The sequence below is a fragment of the Haliotis cracherodii genome, unplaced genomic scaffold (genome assembly GCF_022045235.1).
Source record: "Haliotis cracherodii isolate W230 unplaced genomic scaffold, xgHalCrac1.p SCAF_11, whole genome shotgun sequence".
NCBI classification, from domain to species: domain Eukaryota; kingdom Metazoa; phylum Mollusca; class Gastropoda; order Lepetellida; family Haliotidae; genus Haliotis; species Haliotis cracherodii.
The window spans coordinates 20,908,078-20,936,041 of NW_027266266.1; the positions used below are offsets into that span (position 1 = coordinate 20,908,078).

The 27,964-nt window shown below is 39.2% G+C and overlaps 1 protein-coding gene across 1 annotated transcript; it reads right to left on the minus strand.

Annotated features, from left to right (window-relative positions):
* Positions 1-79: 79 nt before the first annotated feature.
* LOC139456324 (beta-1,3-glucosyltransferase-like) lies at positions 80-27,944 on the minus strand. Its single transcript, XM_071237963.1, has 14 exons — positions 27,811-27,944; positions 24,002-24,046; positions 21,626-21,747; positions 21,112-21,197; positions 17,230-17,338; positions 15,111-15,247; positions 13,840-13,915; positions 13,230-13,343; positions 12,551-12,620; positions 10,334-10,447; positions 7,780-7,882; positions 7,300-7,422; positions 6,475-6,616; positions 80-4,098 (listed from the first exon to the last, which is right to left on the minus strand). The coding sequence occupies exons 1-14, from the start codon at positions 27,857-27,859 to the stop codon at positions 3,961-3,963; spliced, it is 1,428 nt and encodes a 475-aa protein (XP_071094064.1). The 5' UTR covers positions 27,860-27,944; the 3' UTR covers positions 80-3,960.
* Between the last annotated feature and the right edge of the window lie 20 nt (positions 27,945-27,964).

Genomic DNA, 27,964 nt, shown 5'->3' on the forward strand with positions numbered 1-27,964 from the left:
CTGTTTTTTTAAAGTCTCACAAACTAATGGAAAAAATGTTAAAAATCATGTTAGTTGAAATTAGAAGAATCAGATCTCGGTTGGCTGTATATACTTTATTATGCCTTTCTTTGTCCTAAAGTGACCATAAAACATATAAAACAAAAACAGTACAAGTAATTGGACCTTCACACAATAAGTCCACATTCCAGTCTCGTGACAGAACACTATCTGGCTGGAGACATAGCAAACTGTCTTCCCACCGTTTGACTCCCAGTCGTTAACCCCAGCTGGTAATCTGAGGAGGAAGTCTTTGTATACATCAGCATATCAGATACATGGAACTGTGGGTAAATATGTGTAATGTGATCATTCAACTATTAATTTGTGTGTCCTTTGTCCCATGATCGCCGAGTGGAGTGGAAAATCCAGTACTGAAGGCCCAATATATTTTAATGGATTTACAACAGGAACCCTGTGGCCATACTTTTATCATATGGTTGGATTATAATGACATCTAAAGCAGATATAGCGCTAAAAAGAGGTTGAATACAAATCATTTGAGAAAGTCATTGATGAAATGAAAGAAATACTTTGGAACATTTTTTGGTTTATCCTCTATATCTCCAGGGCCAGCCAGCATTTCGGACAACCTACACTAACACCAGGATGCATCCCCATGGTATTCGAACCCACACTCTCAGAGTGAGGCACCAACTCAGGGTTAGAAACTAACAGTTTTTGTCCACTAGTCCTTATAATGATAACATATAGCAAAACCCTTAAAATTGGCCAATTTCTACTAGTCCTTAGGATACCTTTACTATTGGGCAGTTTGGTAAGGACTACAGGACAAGTGCCAATTTTTAATGCTGCGGTGGCACTTAATAGCACACATAGTCAGCGATCTAACTCACTCAGCCACCGAGACTCCCACAAAAAAGTCCAACAACTGGTAGTTTGGATCACATACTTTGTTTACCCCTCTGAGAAGTGTAAATTGGCATGGCTCCCATGGCCGAAAACTATGAATACACAATACTATTTGGAAAGTGGTCCGATGTAACAAATGTTATTTTTGGGTTAACACAACATTAAGGCTGGTTTAGACCTAGTAGCGTAGCCAATCAAACTGGCAAATGAAAATCAAGGGTGGGTAATTTTGGATTGAGAGAACCACAGGGATGGGTCCAGGGTAAGTGTAGGTTTACCAAATTGCGAGCCCTGGAGATATAAAGGATGATTCTGGGTAGACAGAATAGAACATAACACTCAGTTACTAAAATGTCAAAAGAAAGTTTAAGTTTCATAGTTTTCGGAAACTAAAATTGTGTGTAACTAATTCCAGAAGCCCCTTACTCAGAGAAATAACCTATAATATATGAGGAAATACAGATCATCTGTCCTGAGTGAATAATTAGGTTCTGCGCCTTGGTGAGTACCTCATGATATTAATTCACGAAGGACATATAATCCATTATTCCTTGTAGCCCATGGGTTATTTTTTGTTTTCTCTATATTCTTTTTTTTGGAGAAAATGTAGAAAAACATGGGTTTCCAGATCACAAGTGGAGGCAGCAGCTAAGCTCGTCTATAACACCACTAGACTGCCCCACTGCCCTACTACTGTTATGAAATTACTAGCTGAAATTAAGACTCATAAGTTTATGTGACCTGCATTAAGTTTTATACCACGAGAAGGAGGGATGCATAAAACGAGGGATGCTTAAAAACAGACAAACCTCGAGAGATACTGGTACATTGAATTTATCAAGCTGACATATTTCAATCTGCCATTGTAAAAGAAATAAAACAAACTGAAAACTGATAGCAAACAGCTCTTGGGTTAAGGTAAATTTGTGCCGTGTCACGTAACTTTCATTGACTTACAACATGCAACTGTTTTTCCTTGTGATGGGGTATAAGGGACTTATTCTGTCACTCAGAAATTTATTTCCCTCCCAGGCGGGATACACAGTATTTAATCAAGATCACATGAACCAATCAGATCTCAGCATTCTGACATGGACGTCAGATAATAACATTTCAGCAAGACAATAAATGACAAGGTATGATAAAGGGACCCTTTTGACCACTGTGATTTAGAAATTATTATGAATGTATGATTATATGTCAGTTGTGAAATGTTGAAAGTCCTCGTAACTCCGGTTGACTTTATTAGGAGATGTTGATAAAAGCAGTACAAACATGTGGTGAAAAAATCATTTTGAGTAACAGACTTACTCAAACATAGATTTTCTCATCCCTTTTCATTTTAACCATTCTTATGTATTTGATCATGTCAGAAGAAGAAAACTTGCATATGTAAGAAAGAAAAAAGGATAGTTGTCCATCCTTGAAACATGTCACTGTCAGATAATGTTCATCCCAATATTTCAAAATATTCTCCAACTTTAACAAAACTAACATTCCAGTGGGACAAAATGGGCCCATATCCTACCTCATCCGTTACACAATGCATTCAAGATGCAAGACCGGACATATATTTAGATGGATTTCATAAGTGAAAATCTGTTGATGCTAATACTTGTATAAAAGTTACCACTCTCTTTAAATCCTCATCTACGGAGGTAAGATGCAAGCATAGATTTCTTAACATCTACATGCTACAAGGGTAGACTCCATGTATAAAACATATAATATACTACAGTACACTTTTCATTTTTGTTGTAAACACCAGTACATAAAATATACAACGGCTTCCCTCAAACTAAGTGTTGAGTGAAACAGACAAAGTGACCTTTTCAATACAATTGTAAAAAATATATATTAACACCCTCTACTTAAATACCAATCTTAAACAAAATATACATTTTGTGTAACACAGCAGTGCAGCATGTATAATTCTATTATTTACAGTCTTCGATAATCTGTTGTTGAAACATTTAACAGCTATAAATGATATACTAAGAGCACTGGATAGGCTTCTGTGTTCAAATGCTGTTATTCATTTGTTCGAGATTCCATCCTTGAACAGAATTTAACTTCAGCATACCCCTTCAGTTAAGAACCCCTCCATTTAACAACAACCTCAATAGTTAACAACCCCTTCAGTAACCACTAACCCTTTCAGTTACCAGCAACCCCTTCAGTTACCAGGAGCCCCTTTAGTTAACAGCAGCCCCTTTAGTTAACAGCAGCCCCTTCAGTAAACAGCAACCCCCTCAGCTAACATCAACCCCTTCAGTTAACAGCAACCCCTTCAGTTAACAGCAACCCCCTCAGCTAACATAAATCCCTTCAGTAAACATCAATCCATTCTGTCAACAACCCCGTTAGTTAACATCAACCCTTCAGTTAACAGCAACCCCCTCAGTTAACATAATTTCCTTCAGTTAACATCAACTCCCTCAATTAACATCAACCCCTTATAAACCAACCCATTAAGTTACCAGCAACCCCCTTAGTTAACATCAACCCCTTTACACCTACCCATTAAGTTACCAGCAACCCCCTCAGTTAACATCAACCCCTTTACACCAACCCATTAAGTTACCAGCAACCCCCTTAGTTAACATCAACCCCTTTACACCAACCCATTAAGATACCAGCAACCCCCTCAGTTAACATCAACCCCTTCACTTAACAACCCCTTTAGTTAACAACAATCCCTTCAGGTAAAAAACATCCCCTCAGTTAACATCAACCCCCTCAGTAAACAACCATCCCTTCAGTTAATATCAATCCCTTCAGTTAACAACAACCCCTTCAGGTAAGAACAATCCCTTCAGTTAACATAAATCCTTTCAGTTAACAACAATCCCTTTAGGTAACAACCATCCCCTCAGGTAACAGCAATCCCTTCAGTTAACGACAATCCCCTCAGGTAACAACAACCCCTTCACTTAACATCAACCCCTTTAGTTAACAACCCCTTTAGTTAACAACCCCTTTAGTTAAAAACAGCCCCTTGAGGTCACCCCTTCAGTTGACAACAAACCCTCACATTACTTGTAGCCCTTATAGTTCATCATGTTCTGAGGGGACGTCTGTCTGCAGGAACTTGTATGTCTCTAGGGGATCACAATCCCAGTGTTTGTGAAACGACACATGAGTCCGATGCTTGACAAAGTCCTCACTGTAGTCCTCCTTACGAGCCTGCAGTGACAAAAGGGTACATGTATTATTGTATATACACTGCTGTTCCTCCAGTCAGCTGTACTAGGAAAGCAGTGAGTGCGTCTACAATGAAACCCTCTATCAAGGTCACAACTGTTTGTTTGTTTGTTGTTTAACGCCACACTCAGCAATATTTCAGCTATATGACAGCGGTCTGTAATTCATCACGTCTGGACCCGACAATCCAGTGATTGACATCATGAGCATTGATCTACGCAATTGGGATACGATGACATGCATCAACCATGTCAGGGAGCCTGACCTTCTGACCCGTTAGTCGCCTCTTAAGGCAGGCATGTGTTGCTGGAGCCCAATTCTAACAAATATTAAAGGGGCAGATCACTGTTGAGTTCCCAGGCATTCACCATCTAATCCAAATTATCATTTCTTGAATCAGCATGTAGTTGTTTCTTTCACTGCAGTAATATAAACGTCACACTGGCATGTAAACAAAGTCTAGATAATTTGAAAAGTGATTGCCAGCATGACCACCGATGCACACAACTAGGTCACAATGACATGAAATCAGTCAAGTCACATCGCCCACCTGATCCACGGTAGTCAACTTTGACAACAAGCTGTAACCATTTCTACCCCAGAATCCCCACACAGTTACCTCCAGACAGAAACTATTTCCTGAGATCTATTCACTTTGTTCATAATCCAAGGTACCATTTCATAAAGCAGTTGTAAATTTGCACTCTGGTAGAGTGAGTGAGTGAGTGAGTGAGTGAGTGAGTGGGTTTAATGCCGCTTTTCACATTATTCCAGTTATATCGCGGCGTGTCAGCTTAATGTGGGAGGAAAGCCGAAGTGATGCAGGTCCCAGACGTTTACCACTTCGGTGAAATCAACGGGCACGGGTATGGTGCTGACAAACCTAGAAACATAATCTGGGCGAACCGGGATTCGAACCCACAATCATAGGTTTCTGGCATGTCCAAGGGATGCAACTCTGCACAGCGAATCACGGCGCCTTAGACGACTGGGCCACCCGTACCCCCGCAATCTGGTAGAGTTAACGCTACATTTGCACTATGTTTATGCCTGTTCCACAACTACTCTAAAGCTGGCATAAACCGCGGCCACCCCAAGACAACACATGCAATGTACACCAAATTTACACAAACGTAATATTACACTAGCTTTGTGAAATGCTCCTAGTTCAGTATTTCCAAGTTACGCCAGTTTTATGAGCATGTAAGACTTACATCTGCTTTGTGAAACAGTACCCGGGTCTGGTTCTGAACATATGCTTACTGTCAATATAACATGTGCACAAATACACACAATTTATGTACAACATATGTACAATGTATAGACAATGTGCACAATGTAAGTACGTATGCACAGCCTTTACACTATTTATGCACAATGCACAAATATAAATAAGAGTGAGATCTACACTTGGTGTATATTGGGTGAGTGAGATCTACACCTGGTGTATATGGGGTGAGTGTGATCTACACCTGGTGTATATAGGGTGAGTGAGATCTATAACTGGTGTATATGGGGTGAGTGTGATCTACACCTGGTGTATATAGGGTGAGTAAGATTACCTGGTGTATATGGGGTGAGTGAGATCAACACCTGGTGTATACAGAGTGAGTGTGATCTACACCTGGTGTATATTGGGTGAGTGAGATCTACACCTGGTGTATATAGGGTGAGTGGGATCTACACCTGGTGTATATAGGGTGAGTGGGATCTACATCTGGTGTATATAGGGTGAGTGAGATCTACACCTGGTGTATATAGGGTGAGTGAGATCTACACCTGGTGTATATGGGGTGAGTGAGATCAACACCTGGTGTATACAGAGTGAGTGTGATCTACACCTGGTGTATATTGGGTGAGTGAGATCTACACCTGGTGTATATAGGGTGAGTGGGATTTACACCTGGTGTATATAGGGTGCGTTGGATCTACACCTGATGTCTATAGGGTGAGTGAGATTATCTGGTGTATATGTGGTGAGTGAGATCTACACCTTGTGTATATAGGGCGAGTGAGATCTACACCTGGTGTATATAGGGTGCGTTGGATCTACACCTGGTGTCTATAGGGTGAGTGAGATTATCTGGTGTATATGTGGTGAGTGAGATCTACACCTTGTGTATATAGGGCGAGTGAGATCTACACCTGGTGTATATAGGGTGAGTGTGATCTACACCTGGTGTATATAGAGTGAGTGAGATCTACACCTGGTGTATATAGGGTGAGTGAGATCAACACCTGGTGTATAAAGGGTTGAGTGAGATCAACACCTTGTGTATAAAGGGTTGAGATCAACACCTGGTGTATAAAGGGTTGAGTGAGATCTACACCTGGTGTATAAAGGGTGAGTGAGGTTACCTGGTGGATATAGGGTGAGTGAGTTATTTTAACGTCTATCCTCTTGAGGCACATGCCAAGGATCATATCATCCGGAGCGTCATCAGATGGGCAGCTACACTCCTTAGCAAGCCGCTCCAACAATGGCCAGCTGAACAGCATCCTGAAGGGAGACAACTCATTACATGGATGACAGGTACAAAAAAAGAAAGAAGTTTTCATGTAAAAATTGTCTTTAATATTTAAGACAAAAATATATTTCTTGTCAAAGGAAGACAATACATTCATTCTACCAACACTCCAACTGAAAGGACTTGTCAAAAGGAGAACACATGAAATTACATTTGTGATGTTCAAAATTAATTCCTAAAAAGAGATTCTGACTGCTTAAAAGATTCCTGAGCAAAGCACATGCAAGTGTAAATGTTTTTTTCATTTTCCATTACAGGGCTAGTGATGTCTGTATCGTATACGTCTGTGGCTGCTTGTACTATTTTGGACTAATGCTGATTTCATAGTGCTAACCCACTGAGATGCGATGTTGCAGTTTAACATGAATACCCTACTCAGACACAGTATACTGACTACAAGCCAACCAGTCCTTCGTTTAGCTACATAATGCTGAGTGCCAGGCAGGGTAACAAGAAGGACCATCTTTCAACATCTTTAGGTATGATGTGGCTGGGGATTGAACCAACGATCTTCTGCTCTCCAGGCGGACACTCTACCACTAGTCCACAGAGGCAGTATATTCATATAGGAGACAAATATTAAGCTGATAAGAACAGATACTATCACTGAGGGCTTTGTCTGGCTTATCAGCTTCTTCGTTCTGCCCAATCTTACCCCCCTCCTCCTGTGATGTAGTCGTAGCCGTAGCCTCTGGCCGACATGTAGCCGTATCGTTCCCCTAGAGCTATCTCTTCACTGGCATTATAGCAGGCCAACATCAGCCGCAGTCTGTGCAAGCTGAAAACAATCAAGTGTCACTTATACGAAACTGCTTTGCAGACCACAGCTAAATACTGCCCCTAGGAAAATGTAAATGAATCTGGAAAAAAATAAACTGAACTGAAATACAGATAGAAAACAACTCATCCATTAAATATTGGAAATCAAAATTTCAGAATCAGGATGGACAAGTAAAGAATAGCTGCCATCTGATTGGGTTAAGAACCCATGTATCCCTCTTTAGACACGGTGGGTGAATTTCTTTCAGTGTTCACCTCACTCAACCTTCTATCAAGGGGTTGTCAGATTTTCATGTAGAGCCGTATGACATCGGATAAACAGACTTTAATGAGGCTGATCATGATGTAAGCTGACCTGATAATGGTGTCATCATCTGCTATCAGCAGCCACTTCTTGCCAGCAAACTCCTTCCTCTCAGCAGCTCTCCTGATGATGGCCATGGTCTTCCCACAGTGGCCTGGAACAGAGACATGACAGAGTTGCATCCTTTAGTCACGCCAGGATCCTCTGATCATATATTGTGAACACGATACATTTACTTATATACAGGATGTTTAGGTGAGCACTTGCATGTATTTGGGACGCATGCATGAGTAGGGCAGGATATAGAAACTTTTGTACCACTATTTGATAGTGATTCAGGGTAACAAGAAGTACCATCTTTTCATGAATTTGGTATGCAAGGCCATGGGATTGAACCACAGACTTTCAGTTCTCCGTGCACATGCTGTATTCACTAGACCAGGGAAGTACTATTTTAGCAAAGATTTCTTATGAAAATGGAAAGGGTTTTGACATTTTCATTGACACTGCTTTGAAGAGTATTCCATTTACATCACATGTCAGCTTAATGTAATAATTCTTATGGATCCTCTACCTCTATTACATCATTGCCCATATGTACCAGAGGGAAAGTTGGGCTCTGCCTCTAGTAAGCTCCCAGTATAGTTGACAGTAGATCCTAGATCTCTTGTGATTCCATCTATAGTGGATCTGTTTCCAGATCCTACTGACTACTGAATCACCTCAAGAGGACTACATGAAACATACAATTGTGTGGTACCTTCACTCAAATTACCATTATCTTTGTTGTGAGTGTAGGAGATTGTCTTCATATCCAGGCGTTCCATGAACCTTGGATCTTGAGGTCGTCCATATGGGCTCTCCAACCCCGTGCTGGATGTGTCCGTTAACAGTGGATGTTCGGGTGTCAGAAACACTGGAGGAATGCCACTCATAACATGATTTCCTAGAGTCCAACAGTTCAGTTCTTGGTTCAAATTGTTGGGTATCTCTACGAGAGAATCCAAGGTTTGAGGTCTCGAAGAGTTGATCCAATTCTGGAGAGGGCATAATATCAGTCTTCCTCTGTATGTCATATCTAGGAGAGATGTTAGATATCCTAGGAGCGACATCCACCATCATAGGGACCGCATGGTTTGAGATGTAACTATGCTATCATGACCACCATGGGGTTCATGTGGACCCTGTGAGTGTATTCATCTGACAGTGACAAGCATTTCAGTGATTGAGTTGGGTTTAACACCGCTTTTAACAATATGCCAGTTATATCACGGCGTGTCACCTTAATGTGGGAGGAAAGCCCAAAGTGATGCAGGTCTTAGACGTTTACCACTTGGTGAAACCCATGAGCACGGGTATGGTGCTGACAAACCTAGAAACATAATCGGGGCGAACCCGGGTTCGAACCCATAATCATAGGTTTTTGGCATGCCCAAGGGACGCAACTCTGCACAGCGAATCTCGGCGCCTTAGATGACAGGGCCATCCATGCCCCCTGACCAGCATTTCAGAATGACAAAAGTCTGTGGAGTCTGTGATATCATGCTGTAGCTAACAAAGCCAGGTTGGTTAGCTTGGTTTTGATTGAACCCGCTAGCGTTTTCGTCAATGATAACTGTATCCCATCTGGTGGCCATAGCCAAACAATGCATTTCTGAGGAGCCTGTGAATCTGTTGGCTTGTAGCTCATAGATCCAGTACGGGCTGTGGCAGTGACCAGGTTGATGCCTTGTGGTTAGAAGACCGCCGGGTACTGTGCGTAAATGGAACAGCCCTTTAGAGGTAGATAGCTTGCTACCCGTCTTGTCCATGCGGGAACCATGCTGTGGTTGGCAGGATAGCTGTTTCCCTGTGTGACAGTCTTGACTGCTGTGGGGAGACTGCCTGGAGGCCTGGTGGCTTCTGCCTAGACGGCTGGCTGGTGATGAATCGTGTGCCCCCTCAGATGGCCTTGGTTTTCCTTGTGTCTGTCCACCATGGCAGAAAGAGATTTGATGACATTGACAGTCTACTTTGCCACTTCCTTCTTCTTGGCTTTTATAATGGATTCTGTCAATTTGTTGAAGGCCGACTTTGAGATGGAGGCGCACTATGGCGCAAAGGACGTCACAACACATCCAGAAGGAAGGATGAGGGTTCCCGTGATCTTGAAATGACTACAGGACTTGCAAGTTGAGGGAGAGGCTGCAGACCCCCGGATGGGCTCACGCACACAAACACAAAGTCTATACTTCCTTGTATACAACCAAAACAACCACTTAATAGTTGAATTACAATGTAACAACTAATGAACTGAATAAAGCTTGTTACAGTGTGGCTACACAACCTAAATACCTTGAAGAGCTGTAAGCTGATTGGTTCTACTGCGGTGACAACTATTTATGTACAGTTGACAGTGAAGAGGACTTCTGTTGAAACTCTGAAGATTTATTTATGGTGTGATTGCAACCAAAATACAGGAATTTGTCAATGACGCAATAATAATAGGTTTCCTCTCATCTAAGGGACACAACTCTGCACGGCAAAACATGGCACCTTAGACGACTAGGCCACCAGTACCCCCAAGATGTTATGAATTTAGGCTACCGTCTTATCCCTGGGTTACCTCTCTCTGTATTGGGGATGCCGAGGGTGATGGTAGGTATGCTGGGATCATCTACGTCACTGAAGTACTCGATGTTGCGGCTCTCCCGGTCCCATGTCTTCTTAACAACAGGAACTGGAACATAACGCAAGGGTAAAGCATTTCTGCTGGTATGTCCACCGAGTTGTGTGAGGAATGACAGACTGACAGTCAGGTTACTGTGTTACAAGGACTGCACGGTATTACCGGTGTACCAGTATACCGCAATACCTATAGCAATAATTTTTCTGTGTTCTGGTATATTGGGTAAAAAATATAGAAAAGGTTTCTTTATTATTTGTATCATTTAACCTAAAATCTACACAGAAGTTCATTCACAAATAAAAGTGAAATTGATTGAAAAAACGACGGAAATGTGGAAGGAATTTGTATCCTCACGTTGTTACCTCCCCTGTACCACGGACGTATATACCTCTTTGCCTGTACCCATGACTACAAAATGGCGGCAACTGACCATGCTGAATAATATTTTCTTATGTAAAATCAGTGCTAATGACTGTCAAACACTTTAGCTCCCAATATATGTCAACACATATCACAAAAGACATACCTGCATTGCAATATATAATTAGGGTGAAGGGGTGCGAACTCCTCCCTTTTTAAGCATATTAATAATTTAAACCAGGGATTCATTTTTGAATTCCAAACTAAGTAACAGCCATAGAAACTAACAGTTTTAGTCCTTATGATGACAACATATAGCAAAACCCTTAAAAGGGGCAAATTGCTACAAGTCCTTATGATACCTTAACTATTGGGCAGTTTGGCAAGGACTATGGGACTAGTGCCAATTTCTAACGCTGAGTAACCTTGTCAGACAAAATGGGAAAAACAGGGAATTTTCTTAAAAAGTCCTTTTCTTAAATTCTGGGTCACGTAAACATTTCATTCAAAGCAAAAATGTTAAACTAAACATTAAAGCCTCTTCTTGTTGATTAGTCCTGTTATCAGTGAGTGAGTGAGTGTGTGAGTATGGTTTTACGCCGCTTTTAGCAATATTCCAGCAATATCACGGCAGGGGACACCAGAAATGGGCTTCACACATTGTACCCATGTCGGGAATCGAACCCGGGTCTTCGGCGTGACGAGCGAACGCTTTAATCACTAGGCTACCCGACCGCCCCCTGTTATCAGTGAAATGCAAGTCACCCCTGGAAAGCAATAACATTAGTTATTAAAAAAATAACATGAATTGGCAAACAATTTGTATAGACATTTGCTTCAGGTATGGGGCCTAATATTATCCCCTGAGCAGGCCTAGATAAATCACTGGCCAGGTGAGCTAAAAATAATTTCTTCCACCCTCCTTCCTTTTGAGAAAAATGAGCCAAGAAACATTTCTTTTCCTTTTTGTAGCCTCACTGTAAAGTAAATGTGAAATCCCCTGCTTGTTCTTAAATAATGATGTCACGGAACATTAGCTTACAACACTTCTTGATGTTTGAGGAAATGTAAAAATGCAGTTTTTCTCAATTTGGTAAGGTATTGGCATACTGACCATGCTCACATGGAACTTATGATGTTTTTCGCAAAGATGAATCGTTTATCCACATATGGTCTTAAAGAAGCGATTTCCAGATCTACCTGTAGAGTAATGTGTGTGTTTGTATGGTTCTGTGGTTCATAAGTGTACCAAGAGCACTAGAACACACAATGACAAGACAGGGTTAGAAATTGGCACTAGTCCTATAGTCCTTACCAAACTGCCCAATGGTAAAGGTATCCTAAGGACTAGAAGAAATTGGCTCATTTTAAGGGTTTTGCTAGAAGTTATCATCATAAGGACAAGTGGAAGAAAACTGTTAGTTTCTAACCCTGCAAGACATACAACTGAGCAATTAGGATTGTAGAAATACCAAATTTGAGCTACATATCATATGAAGGTTAAAGCACAAAACATAAAAAAAAATTGCGACATACATTTTGATCCCCTGCAAATTTGTCAAGGCGCTCGAGGTTTGAATTGGTCCCTAGCAACCTATGCTGGTAGTAAGAGGTGGATTGGGTGGAGAGAATTGGTGACTTAATTGATAGCATGTCATCATACCTCAACAAGGTGGACTGTTGCTCATTATATCAACCACTGGATTGTGTGATCCAGACTTGGTTATTTACATATAGCTGGAATATTGCTGAGTGGAGCGTTAACCCACAAATACACACAAAGTCATCTCCTACCTCTGTCTGCATGGAATTTGCCACAAGTTTTCACAGCAATACTGAGATCATCATCAGGAATAGCAGCACCCTGTGAGAATAGTGAGTCAAGATGAACACAACTACAAACAATTGTTACAAGTCAATTCCCAAATTGAAATGATAAGTTAACCCAGAAATCTATACATAAAAGAATTAAGTGTGAAACCACCAAACAACCAACAAATGGTATACAATCAACAAATGTATCACAAAATTTACTGGGTTTACAAATCAATCCAAATTACTGCACAGCACTTACCAAGGCAGTACACAATAAAGAGGTAGTACAATATTCCATGGCAGTACATAGTATGATGACAGTGGTCAGTATCAAATACAAAAATACAGTGGTGATAGCAAAGTCAATGATGATAATATCTTTCCATCAAGAATAGAGTTTAGATCATAACCTTTCGTGTAAAAATAAATGTTTCTTCTCATACCATGATATGTGACTGAATATCTCCATCTCTCCTACCATTAACTTGAATCTGCATTGAATCCCTCTCTAATTCCACTGAACAGCTACTTTTATCATTGTGTTACTCGAATCATACTGAAAAACAATGGGTCCAGTGTTTTTATCATAACAGAATAGAGATCTCACACAGGATGGACGTCACGTCAGCATCATGTTGCCAACTCATGCAGTACTCACACACTGAGGAAACCTCAAGTTGTCGTATGTTGCACAATCTTCTGAGTCAAGCACGCAGAATTCTGTCAGTTCTGTCAAGTTTGTAGCTAGTTTCTCTGACAAGTACCGAGCAAACTGAAACAGCAGGAACAAGGTTGTTTGAAACATACACTGAACATGACATCACTACATTAAAATGTCCACCAGTCCTATAACCATTCCAGATTTGTGGAGTATAGTCCATTGAGAGGCAAGTGAGATATCATGTTTCGACACAAATACTTTTCTATCAATCTAAGACTTGTGGAACAGTGTACAGGATGGCTTACATTTTCACATGTAACAGATTGATAAACATCGAAATGAAAATAAGAATTCCAAACTCCCAATGAATGCTCATAATTGTCATTAAATTATTAATTTTTCGAAAGAAGATCAGAAATACATTCTGAATTTAACCCCCAGGGCCCTGTTCCACAAAGCGATCTTAGCGCTAAGGTGATTGTAACTCCCATTCTTTAACACTGACTTGCGACAGTCGTAGCGCTAAGATTGCTTTGTGGAACGGGGCTCAGTTGTATTTCCTAGTATTGAATTAAAATGCATATGTGACCTTCTGCCATCTTCTCACCTCATGTTTAGGGTCAATGTTGAAGTCAACTGAATTCAGATCAGCTGCTGATAGATCTATCATCATTTCTGCTAACCTATTTAAAAAGCAAATTAAAACTTTGATTATCAGTCATTATAAAACGATGAAGCATGTGTGCTGCAATCTCCTACAAATCTGAAAACTCCCAAAGTTTATCTCAAACATATTACAAAGCTAGCTGGGAGATTACTGACTTGAACTGCTGGTCAGTTTTATAAGTGTTAAATCATATTTCATTGCATTTGACACATGTTTGAAGGAAACACTTTTAATCACAATAGTTATTCTTCCACATATCTATGTTGACAAGTAGCGATCTGGATATTCAGTCACATACAAGGAGACTCTGGTGTTGTTGGTTTGCATTTCATGTTGTAGAATCTCATTATATTTCCTGTTACACCGGGCCTTTGGAGTCAGTGCTTAAATCACAAGGCCACCCTACCACCATTCAGCTCACACAAAGCAAAATACTCTTCAGCAAGTGATCATTTAATATTTTTGGTGTGCAGCCCAGTGCTGTCATCCAAATCTGATCTTATATTTCGATATGATTCCTCTCTCTGTGAAGAACTGAGGGGTGGGGTAGGGTAGGCTGTGTTCCCGCTGGCTTTTGAAACTGCCAGTCCTGGTGGACTGGCAACACTAAAAATTACCAGTCCCCCCAACTTTCCGCAAATAAATAAAAATATCAAAACTATCTACTTGTCATTCACACAAAGTTCAGACACAATTTACTCTTCTTTTTTTGGTTTTGATCTTTATTTCTGGACAATGTCGCTAAAAATATATACTTAACCTCAAACCAAAGTGAAATGTTATTTCCTTGTAGTGTCTACTAAAAATGGACAACAGGAAACCCTGATGGTAACAGACAAGCTGACTTCGATGAAAAATACACATATTTGAATATCGCGGGTATTTTTTTCAACAACAAAAATTTATATGGTACTTTATTTGCCGGTCCACAGGGACTGGCAGTCACCAGTCCAAGCCTAATTTTACCAGTCAAAAAAAAAGGTAAATACTGTTAAACCGCAACATGCTATGGTATGGTTAGGTTGAAATGAGGCTTAACGTTGCATTCAAGATTATTTCATGTACATGTGTGTGCATTTGTGCATTGGTGTGACTGCTTGTACGAGTCCAGATTTATGCAAAAACACAATACTATTTGCTTATATGTAATCACAAAACATGTTCTACGAGTTCAACGAGTTACCCTTGGCTCGAAGGTCACTGCGACCTACCTGTTTACCAGTGGACGACTGATAAGAAAGCCAGCCCTTAAATCAGGGAATGCGAAGGCTTCTGGGTCCTCAAAGCCATAGAAGTGATGGATAATACTTATGTGTGAGTCATGTAACCCTCTCCCAAGGAATACATCCTGCAATAAAACACATATTCACAGTAATAATAATAGTCCATTTGTAAGGTGCTTTTTTCATGCTGAATATCATGCTCAAAGCATGTTAATTCCCTCAATGGATCAATGCACTCAAATTTCATTCTCAGGTTCCTGGGGAGTATACAACGCATGCTGTCTTACAAGGCACGAGAAGGTTAACAAACTACATTACAATCGCATCCTACTGGGTACCCATTCGCTGTTTTCTGAACAGAGGCATATTTTGAACAAAGTCACTTGTACAAGTATAAGTTTGTTTGTAATTCGTTTTAAACACCAGAGTAATGTATTTTCCTCCTATATGGCTGTGATACCCTGTATTTTGCAAAATATATCCAATACTGTCTGAAATTGAAAAACATGCTGTTTCTTAAAATTAATTATATTATATTTTTGTGTTAATATTTCACAGAGTCAAGATATTTTTGGGGGAATTTACCCTTACCTCAACCCCAACAATGATTACATTTTTTATTCTGCCTCTTTGGTATATTGACCTAGAAAGTCTATAAAACAAGAAATTAAATTAGTTTTGTCTAAGAGGTAAGTAAAAAAACAGGAAATTTAGACAATAATACATCAAGGTTAGTTTCGGAGCAGTGATTGAAATAACTGAAAATACTTTTATATTTTAATACCCTGAAACCACTTGGCACCATCGCCATATTTTAGAAGTGATGTCACCAGTTCCATCTCTCACAAACTTCACACAGCTATCTCTCGCTCATGAACCAAGAAATCCACAGCCAATCATAACGTCGGAATGAGATCGATATTCATACAAGCATACCCTTGATATATTTAAACTAAATAAGTGAACTTTAGAAGGAAGACATGTTTTCCTGGCTTGTTTTTGACATGTACAGGTGATACAGTCATGAAAGGGAGTAAGTGAGTGAATTGGGTTTAATCAGACACAGACGAATTCTACTGTCAATTATAAAAATTCTGCAGTCAAATTACCAAAATTTGCATTTAGACATTTCAAGACATAAAATGATGCAAATACATATGTATAGTCTGATATGTATTAACAGTTAGATGGAAATGTGGTTTATGTAGTAGTAATACCACAAGATCTTTTAAAAGTGAGAAGGACATATTTCAAATTTTGTTTTATAGTTGGATTGTTGATATGTTTGTATGATTAAGTCATATGTTAATTGTTTCAGCATCATTCAAGTGCAAAATGCAATAAAAAAGCTTTGAAAATACTGAAAACTGGTGTGTTGATTGAAAAAAAAGGGGCAAATTCCATGATTTTTCTACAATTCAGCTGTAAGTTACATTTTCTGCAAATATCAAATCACAGAATCTCAGAACTCATCTGGGATTGTTTAATGATATTTTGAACAGTTTTCCAGTTATATCACAGCATGTCAGCTTGATGTGTGAAGAAAGCCTGAATTGATGCAGGTCTCAGATGTTTACCACTTTGATGAAACCCACAAGCACAGATATGGTGCTGAAAAACCTAGAAACATAATAGGGGGATTTGTACCCATGATCATAGGTTTCAGGTGCCTTGGACGACTGGGCCCCCGATGCTCCCCCATTTGAATCAGAGCCAAGCCGAAGCTCTGGTGGATGAACAGATCCAGTCTGTTGATCATGAAAGAATGGAAGCACAAAATACTGGATAATTGGTGAAGGGGCACCTGGAGCTTTACTCTGTATTAATTCTATTCAAGAGCTAAAAGATCAGCATACTTTCTAAATACACATGCAGAATGTATCTGGAGCTTTACTCTTAATTAATTACATTCAAGAGCTAAAAGATCAGCATACTTTTTAAATACACATACAGAATTAATCCCTCTGTTTATGGTTTTATAAGTGCATCCAGTTGTCACGTTTCTAAGCACGAGGAATTTATTATGGTGAATATGGTATATATAGTTCGATTACATTCAATGATGGTGACTAGACATCTTATTGAGCAATCACACTGATAACATTACCTTAGAGGAGTCGAAACCTTTCAAAACATTCAACAGTTTGGGTAGCTTTATCCTGGTTTCTTCCTCACAGAAAAACACCCATGGAGTACTTGGGAAAACATTTGAAAACCTGGAAAATAAACAGATGTACTTGTTGTTGTTTGTTGTTTAACGCTGCTGCACTCAACAATAGTCCAGCTATTGACAGCAGTCTGTGAGCTTCAATCTGTGTAACTGGGATAAACTGACATGCATCAGCCATGTGATCCTTACCCCCTGATCCTGTTAGTCACCTCTTATGACAAGCATAGTCGCCTTTTATGGCAAGCATGGGTTGCTGAAGACCTATTCTACCCCGGATAAAACAGATGTACATTTCCATCATCTTATATTATTTCCAATCTTTTTTGTCCCCTTCTGTGAGCCCTGGGACAGAACTAGTTTACAGTATTCCAATTAGGTCACGCTGCCCTTCTGGGAATTCTTGAACAGAACTAGTTCCCTGTTTCTTGGAGGCCATCTTGCCCCCTTGTGAACTCCGGGACAGAAATAGTTCCCAGTACTCCACTTAGGCCACATTGCTCCTCAGGGAATTCTGAGGCTGTACACGTTCTAAATATTCCATTATCCACAGTTTTTTTCCCTTCGTTTACAGATATTTATGTAACTAAATAACAGGACAAGTAGGACAACAGATAAACAAGTATTTGTCACAGAGTGACGAAATATCCCCCGCCTGTACACCATAGTACCAAATATGAAGACAATCCAGAGATTAGTTCTTGAGATATCGCGGCAACACTGTTTTCCAACTCCAAAAGCAGATTTGCCTGCTGTGACCTTGAAAATGGGGTCAAGGTCACCAAAACTGACTGGTGTCTGCGGAGTCTGTATATACACCATAGTTACAAATATGAAGACAATCCAGAGATTAGTTCTTGAGATATTGCGGCAACACCGTTTTCCAACTCCAAAAGCAGATATGCCTGCTGTGACCTTGAAAATGGGGTCAAGGTCACCAAAACCGACTGGTGTCTGCGGAGTCTGTATATACACCATAGTTCCAAATATGAAGACATTCCAGAGATTAGTTCTTGAGATATTGCGGCAACACCGTTTTCCAACTCCAAAAGCAGATATGCCTGCTGTGACCTTGAAAATGGGGTCAAGGTCACCAAAACCGACTGGTGTCTGCGGAGTCTGTATATACACCATAGTTCCAAATATGAAGACATTCCAGAGATTAGTTCTTGAGATATTGCGGCAACACCGTTTTCCAACTCCAAAAGCAGATATGCCTGCTGTGACCTTGAAAATGGGGTCAAGGTCACCAAAACCGACTGGTGTCTGCGGAGTCTGTATATACACCATAGTTCCAAATATGAAGACAATCCAGTGTTTAGTTCTTGAGATATCGCGGCAACAAACAGGTGGGACGTACGGACGGACGTACGGACGGACGGTCGTGAATACTATATCCCCCGCTTCGCGCTTTCGCGCGGCGGGGGATAATAAATGAGTAATAAACATGTTGAAATATTTCCTAGTCAATTCCTACAGACTGATGGGAGAAACATTTACATTTTTAGCTTGGCAACTTTTGAAATTGATGATAATGTTACCTTAGTACAAGGAATAAAAACACTTTGCAGTTTGTATTGTTGTGTCATCAGTAAAATACAACTCGCTTTGATAAGCCATCACATTACTTATAACAAACATTAACCTGAATTCAAAAATTTCTAATTACCATTTGGGAATTTTAACTAACATTTATTGAGTGGGCAGATCTTGATAAATCCTTGATAACGTTCATTTATGAAGATACAGGTATACTTCTAGGGTGGGGCCTTGTGCCTTTAGCCCCTAAATTTGAAAAAAAGGCCCACATTTTCAAAGACAATGGGGCATTTTAGCTTTGTGCTGTATGAGTAAGTGTGGGTGTGCCTCTGCAGTATTTAAAATTTTCAGATAAAGGGCCCATGTCAGAAAAATCCTGATGTGAACCCTCAAGATATTGACTACCTGTCAGTGTGTACACTGTAACATATGTCATCATTCAATATAATGTAATCCCTAATGACAACAACCATGGGGATTAAACATGACATTAGGCATAATTAATGAACTAACCAACTCAGTCGCAGTGTCATTCAGTGATCAATACATACACAGATAACTCAGACATATGAATATTAGTAAAATCTAAATATTTTTTACAGAGATCCAGTTGCTGAAGAAAGTTGTTTCCATCTGTCAAGGAAGCAGCGCCCCCTACACAATCGGCAAGTGACCCGGAAGTCATGACGTCATGTCCAAACACATAACTGCTTTGTCAGCCACACGGATCGGACGTATACTGTATCCCTCATGGAAATATTAAAGCTTTATATGATCGTAACTTTGTGTTGTTTACTACGACAAAAGTCTGCTGTGCTGTTTATTGTATTTGGTTTGTTACCTTTGACTTCATTCTATTGTTAATTGGTAACGTTTCTCGCTCGTATTGTGGCGCTAGTCACGGTATTTATGAGCGTATTGTTGTTTCCCGCCATTTTGGTTTTCCTGCCATTTTTTCCCACCCTTTTGCGATTCACTAAGTGTCCACAAATTTTCGTGTTTTGTGTTTTGAATTTGCTCTGTGGTTGGAGTTTTACATTAAATTCAATTGTTTGTATTTGGCGTGTTTGAAGCGTAATTGTTTGCAGTAAATGCAATAAGGAGTAATGCAGGATAAGTTAAAAAATTAAGCCCTTTTACTACCATGTTGGGACCCGTGAAGATCCGGGGTAGAATAGGTCTTCAGCAACCCATGCTTGCCGTGAAAGGCGACTATGCTTGTCGTAAGAGGCGACTGACGGGATTGGGTGGTCAGGCTTGGTGACTTGGTTGATGCATGTTATCGGTCCTAATTGCGTGGATCGATGCTCATGATGTCAATCACTGGTGTCTGGTTCAGACTCGATTATTTACAGACCGCCGTCATATAGACGGAATATTGCTGAGTGCGGCGTTAAACAACAAAGCAAGAAAACAACTAGTCCCTCTGGATTTTCACCAGTCTCAGACTAAAGGACTAGTGGTTATGTCTATCCTTGCTGGTAGTAATGAAAATGATTACTTATAACACTGCTTTACTAAAATTTACCCATGAAAACATTGTGGAGTAACATATACTCTTATTCTCTGCAACATTCGGCATATGTTGTCCCACACATTTAACATCAATGAAACTGAATATTTGTAAATCAACGTATAAAACAGGCCATGCATCGATGCAGTGGTTCTGAAACCATATTACTACAAAGTAGTTGCAACCTGAGCAGTGTTTGAAATAAAACAAATTGCCAGGCTGCCATCAAGACCCAAGGACTTCAGAAGCTGCATGCCCTGACAAAACCTTTTCAGGTCAGCATATTGTGCTAAATAAATGGACAACGTAAATGTACTGCAGGCCATAAGGGCATATACAAATATGAATCTACAGGCCTGACACGAGATCCCCTGCCACGGGCCTACGGGAAGGTGCTTATTTCGAACATTGAATTGAGTTTACCGGTAACTTATGTATCTATTTGTCATTTGTATTAAATAAGTGAACTGTGAACTTCAAGGTGAAATAAACCCCATGATATTTGCCAACAAGTCTCTAAATAGTAAATTAAAGTTTTTTACTAGCCCAAATATTTCGTAAATTTTAGCACAGACTATATTCGTAAATTTTAAAGAAGAATAGAAATTAGCACCAGCCCGCTAGCCTGTGTCATTTTTGAATTTCAAAAATAATTTTTTTTGGGGGGGGGATATTGCTACATGTGATCACTGTTTGAGCTCGGAGACTTCCTTCAATAATTTCTATCACTGAAAAGAGGTATTAAACAATCAGTGAGATGAAATACTAACACTGAAAATACAGGAAATAAGGTCCATGCTCCTAGTTCGGGCAGGCCCTCTGTCTCGTGGAGAAGATACAATGCTGGGCGATCATCCTGAAACAATGAATAATCACATCATACTTTACCATAATGTTCTGTAGATGTGCCCATACTAATTTTTCAACAACTAAAAAGACACAAACCAAACAAATTATTAAAAAGATGTGTTGGATTAATAACATTTTTGTTGTTGTATTACAGGTTTTTGTTGGTTCTGTTTTATCTCAGTAACCACTGGTAGACAGGCAGGTCTTAGTTGCCTTGTGGACAGGTAGGTTGCAGTGACCTTTTACACAGTTTCAGCCATATATTTATATTGATTTTGGCTCCTGTCAAATGGCAGATAAATATTGATAAACATAATATTATAATCACAAGATGGGCAGGGTGGTTTAGGGTGAGGTTTTTATAGCAATGATGTTAATCAATACTATCCAAAGTAGTCATTTTTCAAAACATCTATGAATAGTTTCTATTCTTACCCCCTTTAAGTTTAATTGCTTGACTTGTTTTTCAAAGTCCTCCTTTAAGAGTTGCGCTCTGTTGGCATGGTATGTATTAGGCTGGGATATCACAATGAATGTAATATCCTTATACGTAACATCTGAAACAGAACAAGAAGATAAGAGTGAGTGAGTGACTTGGGTTAATGCCGCTTTGAACAGTATTCTAGTTATATCACAGCGGAAAAACCAAAGTGATGCAGGTCTTAGACATTTACCCCTTTGGTGAAACAAACGAGCATGGGTATGATGCTGACAAACCTGGAAACATGATTGATGCGAACCAGGATTTGAACCAATGATCATATTTTTCTGGCGTGCCCAAAGGACGCAACTCTGCAAAGCAGGGCGCCTTAGACGCCTTAGACGCCTTAGACGACTGGGCCACCTGTGACCTCCCTGACAATAAGACAAGAATTACAAAATGTCAAAGAACATTTTGGAGAGGCATGTGCATGGAAATATCTTAAAAACTAATAAAATAAATTGGTTTGATGCACAAACATACATACTGTTATGTTGTGTGAATCGACACTCATGAACACATCACATGTGACGTCATAGATCCATAACTCGAGATGCACCATTTGTCTTGTGCAGGATTAGCATATACAGTTTGGAAATTACGTGCAGCATATCATGATAAGAATATAGACACTCTGTAGTAACACATGAGTGGTTGTTAGTTTTGTCATTCAGTGATACACATTAGAAATATTTCTTAACGTACATACATCTCTATATGATTCTATGGTTCAGTTGATATCATATAACCTATTGCTGTCTCCAGCTTGCGAGAAAATTTGGAAGTTTTGTACTTTGATTATATCTCATTATTAAGAGAGTTAATCAAATTAGATCTCCTTTGTGCGACATTAAACAACAAACAAACAAATAAACAAGAAACAAAATCTCAGAACTCTGAATACTGTGTCTTAATTTTACAAAAATAAATTATGTGTTGCTATAAAATGTAATAGGAATATGTGCACATAATTTTAAAGTACCCACAGTTTGATGAAAGAAAGCATGACAAATTACACTTAGCCATGTTGACACATGGATTAGTGATATAGTATGGTACATAAAGCCAAGGTGTATTGAGCTCAAAGATCGATGTTGCATGGAAAAGAAAGGGTTAATCAGACATAAATTGACAGTTTATTTACCTGCACTTGTTGAATGTAGACATATATATTAGGTTGCACATTTCAATAACAAGATGCCAGCATTAGAAATGGGCACTAGTCCTGTAGTCCTTACCAAACTGCCCAATAGTAAAGGTATTCTAAGGACTAGTAGAAATTGGCCCATTTTAAGGGTTTTGCTATATGTTATCATTATAAGGACTAGTGGACAAAAACTGTTAGTTTCTAAACCTGAAATTATCATGCACTGGTGCTTGTCTTATAATTGCTGAATTGAACCATGATATTGAATCATGTATCACAAAAGTGTAAACCAGACAAAACCCTCAGAACTGTGGAAAATTCTCATCCCTCAATACACACGTAACACATGTAATAGTTCTTACAAACATCTTTACACCAGATGACTAATGATGACTTATTACCATGTCTTGTTGGGGTAGTTGTCGGCATAGGTACTACAAGAATTAATGTACATCTACAAGTTATAATAATATATACCTTCAGAATTAACTCTTATTGTGTCTCATGTTACCAGCCCTTTGACTTAGTGGAGAGATAGGGTCTTATGTCTTTTGGCAAATATTGCCTAAGGATAGCCAATCTAATCTGAAATGTATACATATTTTGTTGAGTTGTGCCTCATATTGACGATATGAGAGGAATCATGTTACCCAATGTACCAGACTGTGTGAGAGGTACATATTTGTACCTCAGGTACAGTTTTGTAGTACCTGTGTCGATGACAAAGGTAGCCATATTTAGATTAGAGTCTGTAGACAGCCTCCGTGGTCTAGTGGTAGAGCGTCCACCTGGAGAGCGGGGATCTGGGGTTCGATCCCCGGTTGTGTCATACCAAAAGACGTTAAAAGATGGTACTTGTTGTTACCCTGTCTGGCGCTTGGCATTAAAGGGCTAAAAAAAGGACTGGTCGGCTTTGAGTCAATATACTGTGTCTGAGTGGGGCATTCATGTTAAACTGTGGCATGGTATCTCAGCGGGCTAGCACTATACATGCTATAAATCTGCATCAGTCCTGTCTAGTACAAGCAGCCCCACACCCACACAACCACACCCACACACCCACAAACACGTGCATGCATGTCGCTAAATAAGTGCAATAATCTTGGATGCGACATTAAACCCCATTTCAACTCACCTCAGCTTAAGAGTGTAACATAATTATGATGGTAAATGAAATGAATACCTGTTTGCTTTCCCGCTCCACTTGCAGACAAAACTGTTGTCAATGCTGTGAACAAAAAGACTTGAACAGATCACCACATATACTCAGATTCTCTATATTCATGGTATTCTATTTTCAAATTTTTCTGTGAATGACATTTCCAACAGAAAGTAAAAAAATCCAGCTGCAATACTTTCATGAAATTCATGAACATCTCCAAACTGGCATCATTATCGAGGTGGCCACTGCTGATATATTGAAGGGCACATAAGCAATTGTTATGCTATGTAATAAGTTGTTTCTGGCATTTTCTTGTGTGTGCAAAACTACCTCACTTAGCGCACCTCCGTTGAGCGTAATCAAAACAGTTCATTAATAACCATTTCGACTTGGCAATAAATGTTGTGTCTGTCCGTTTGGGGGTTATTGGGTTCAAGTGTTGATCCTGCAAAGTGTATACTGCAAATTCAGTGTACACTTAAGTGTTAGTGCATGTACATGTGAAGGTTAAAATAGAGGATTTTTTTATCATTTTAATGGTGTGAATGTTCATAGTTTCACAAATTAAGAATACTGCAAAAATAACGTTGCCTTTCCTAATTTTACCAGACATGGTAGTCATGTTCATCGTGGGAACTGGACAATCCGTACCCGCGGAGATCTGTATCCAAACTTTTGGGGGCAGATTCGTACCCAAATGTTAGAAAACCCATCTCCACTCATAACATCACAATTTAAAGGGGCACTGATCTAAAGCAATTCCCCGGGACTGGTTGTTGCCTTTGTTTTTGTTTTTTCCCCATGAATATGCGGATGCTATGCAACGCAACTGAGGTGACAAGAGACTGGGCTACCGTCTGCAAGGACAGCAAAATATACTTGGGACAATATGTTTTACTCATATTTGAACACTGATTGGTTAACCGTGATCTATTAAGATTTCGACAAAGGGTGCATGTTAATTAATTCGTTCAGCCTAAAGAAACAGACAAAAAAAACGGCGGGGCTCATCAGTTGTCGTCATTTGGAAATACCCCTGATTGTTATAGTTTAAAAAAAAGTATCCATGAAGTGAAAGCATTTTTGGATTTCGGATTGCGTCGATAATACGATTACTACTTCCTTGTTGTCATCCACATTTTCTGGTATAACCCTACACTTGTGTATTTGTCGTCATTCACTTGATGCTCAGTTAATGAATTTATTACAGGTATCATTAGTGGTAGCACCACTCCGAATACCTGAAGAAGGTTCCCATTTGGCATTCATTGTGTCTTGGGTAATTATTCAATCTAAATCCAGGTTTGAAGTGAGGTGAAATGTGTGTTATGTAATATGCATGTGGCAGCCCAGCAAGAGATGAATGATCAGTTGATTTACTTTTTTTTGTAAATCAGTGGATCGTTCGTATTTATCAAAGGATTAACAGAAAATACATTGATTGATTAATCACTGTTATCTTGCACGGTGGATATCTCAAAAGTGAGTGTTAACATGTCTAGGTTTACTAAAACAAAGGGAATACACTCATATCATGGCGTGAAGTGCCGATGTAAAAACAACATATTTTATTCAAAGGGTTAACTGATAATACGTTGATTAATTGCTCATTGGTATCTAAATCAATGGATTTTTTTAGGAACCGTGGACATTATGAACATAATTGTCATGTGGGCTTTCTCAGCCGACGTTTGAGACTTGACACCTATGTGAAACACCTGAAACAATCTAAGTGATCAGTTGAGAAATGAACATAATATTCCGAAGCGATATATATTTTAAAATATTTTATTGTTACAGAGACACGTGACATCGAATACATTTCTTTGTACAGCTGCAGACGTTTGGGATATTGTTCCTTTGTGTGGATATTCACGAATACATTCCTCGAACAAGGAAGCTGCCTAAAATTATACTCATAAATTTGGTAGTTTGTAATTATGATATTCACATTTTCTTTTCCTTCATATGCAGTAGCATTGGACAGGTTCATTCTTGTTCCTCTACGTCTTGGTTGGGAAATTCTTCGATGTGCGATAGACGTTTTCACAAGACTTTTCCTTTGTATATTAGAGTCAATTTGTAAAATGTGATTCTCTCAGGCAATTTATAAAATCATTTTGACTGAAACATCTGTCCATTTCTGTAAAAGATTGACCAAAATTGATTAAGACGATCAATAGGGCCTAAAAATATCACAATAGATTGTTATGTAGGATTAGAAGCCAAACAATATAGAAATGTAATTTTCATCGTAACCTTTTCAGTATCTTGGTGATGATATTAAACATAAAAATGTTTTGAAGATCAGAGCTCCAGAGAAGCTTTTGGTGTTTTGGGTATTTTACCCATGCATTTTAAAATCATTGGGTATCAGTAATTCTATTTGGGTATTCAGATTTTTGTTACCCACTAGTTTTTACACATCTGGGTATTTAAGTTAAATATTTAAAAACACTATTCATCTAGTCCCTGCAAACTGGTGTTGTGTGGGTTTCAGAGCTTTATAGGACTCAAAAATACCACAATACTTCCACAAGAAAGTGTGATCATGATGTAACTGTCATCGTGGACTTTGGCAAGGTTGATGGAATTCCTGTTTATAATTTCAAAATAAGTTGCTGATTTTCTAATCGAATACGCAGGGTTACTTCACAATATTTTGATGATACGCACAAGTTTTATTTTTTAGGCGTATCTGTAATGTTCGTTGCGTATTTGATACGCTTGGATTTTATTTTACTGCATATTTCTGCATTTCTGATGCGTATTTTACACAGATACGCAGCTTATCTGGAGCTTTGACAGATGGACATATTTTTCAGTCAATTTGTGGTATAACTGAATATTCAGGCGTTTAAAACATTTCCTAAGTGAACATTTTGCACATTTTGACTGAAAAAATATAAACACAATAAAATAAGCAATGCTCAGGAGAAATATTTACTTTGTGTTGAAAGTCAAAATAGTGTAAACGAAAATCGCACAATTACCAAGCAAGTGACTTATCAAAACTTCATCACCATTACCGATGCTACCCACAAAGATACCTACATTTCCTTATTATTTCCAAAACTGTATTTCATTTTGTTGACCATACGCCCCTATTCTATAAATAAAAGTGACAAATGCGCTTACGAATTGCGCAGCACGGGTTGCGAACTAGTCTAGGTTTCTGCTATATCATCCGGGTTCTCACAGGAAAAAACAATAACAAAGGCAACAACCAGTCCCGGGGAATTGCTTGAGATCAGTGCCCCTTTAACATGAATATACTAATTAGAGACCTTAAGATATATTAATGACAATGACATAGACAGGTGGGTTTGTTATCGTTATCGTTATCCAGATAGACTTCCACAAACAGAAAACCTGGAAATACAGTGTACCACGCTGCATTCAAGATGCATCAATATTCATATTTATACAAAGTTAAAACACGAACGATTCCCGACTCAGTGGAGTTCGCTACCTGAACGTTGTTACCAGCTGAGGTTAAATCTTACATATTACTAACAACACACAATATGCCTTAAAAAATATAGGCTCTTAAACTCGTAGAGACAAGTTTGAACGTGTGTCAATTTCAAGAAGATTCTATTTTCTAAAGTGCAGTCATTCATGAAGGCGTGGACAGTGTGAAAGGGCGTCAGCCATGACCGAAATATTTATAGCAGACGAAACTTTCACCTTCTCGCACATCCTGCGATTAAATTGCTATCTGTTGCATGGATGTGACAATTACTGTTTCATTCGTGCGAGTATACCTTAGTTTATCCAAAGCTACGAAAACAAAACAAATAAATCTTTTAGTTATTATTGAAACTAACCTGTCAACGCGAGGAGACAAAACTTTGACACGTTTGAAAACGACGCCATGTCTGCAAGCCGGGTGTCGGACCGTCTATACACACGATATCGTGCAAATAGTGGGCCAATGCCGTGCAATATACACGACTGGAAACTCCCTTTTCCACAGTGAGA

Bases quoted from the DNA above. Each gene is read 5' to 3' on its own strand.
- LOC139456324 (XM_071237963.1), bottom strand. From the start codon at position 27,859: ATGGCGTCGTTTTCAAACGTGTCAAAGTTTTGTCTCCTCGCGTTGACA. The intron at 12,621-13,229 runs GTGAGTACTGCA...CTATTCTCACAG, and splicing joins ACTTGAGGTTTCCTCAGTGT to GGTGCTGCTATTCCTGATGA. The intron at 7,423-7,779 runs GTCAGCTTACAT...GATTGTTTTCAG, and splicing joins GATGATGACACCATTATCAG to CTTGCACAGACTGCGGCTGA.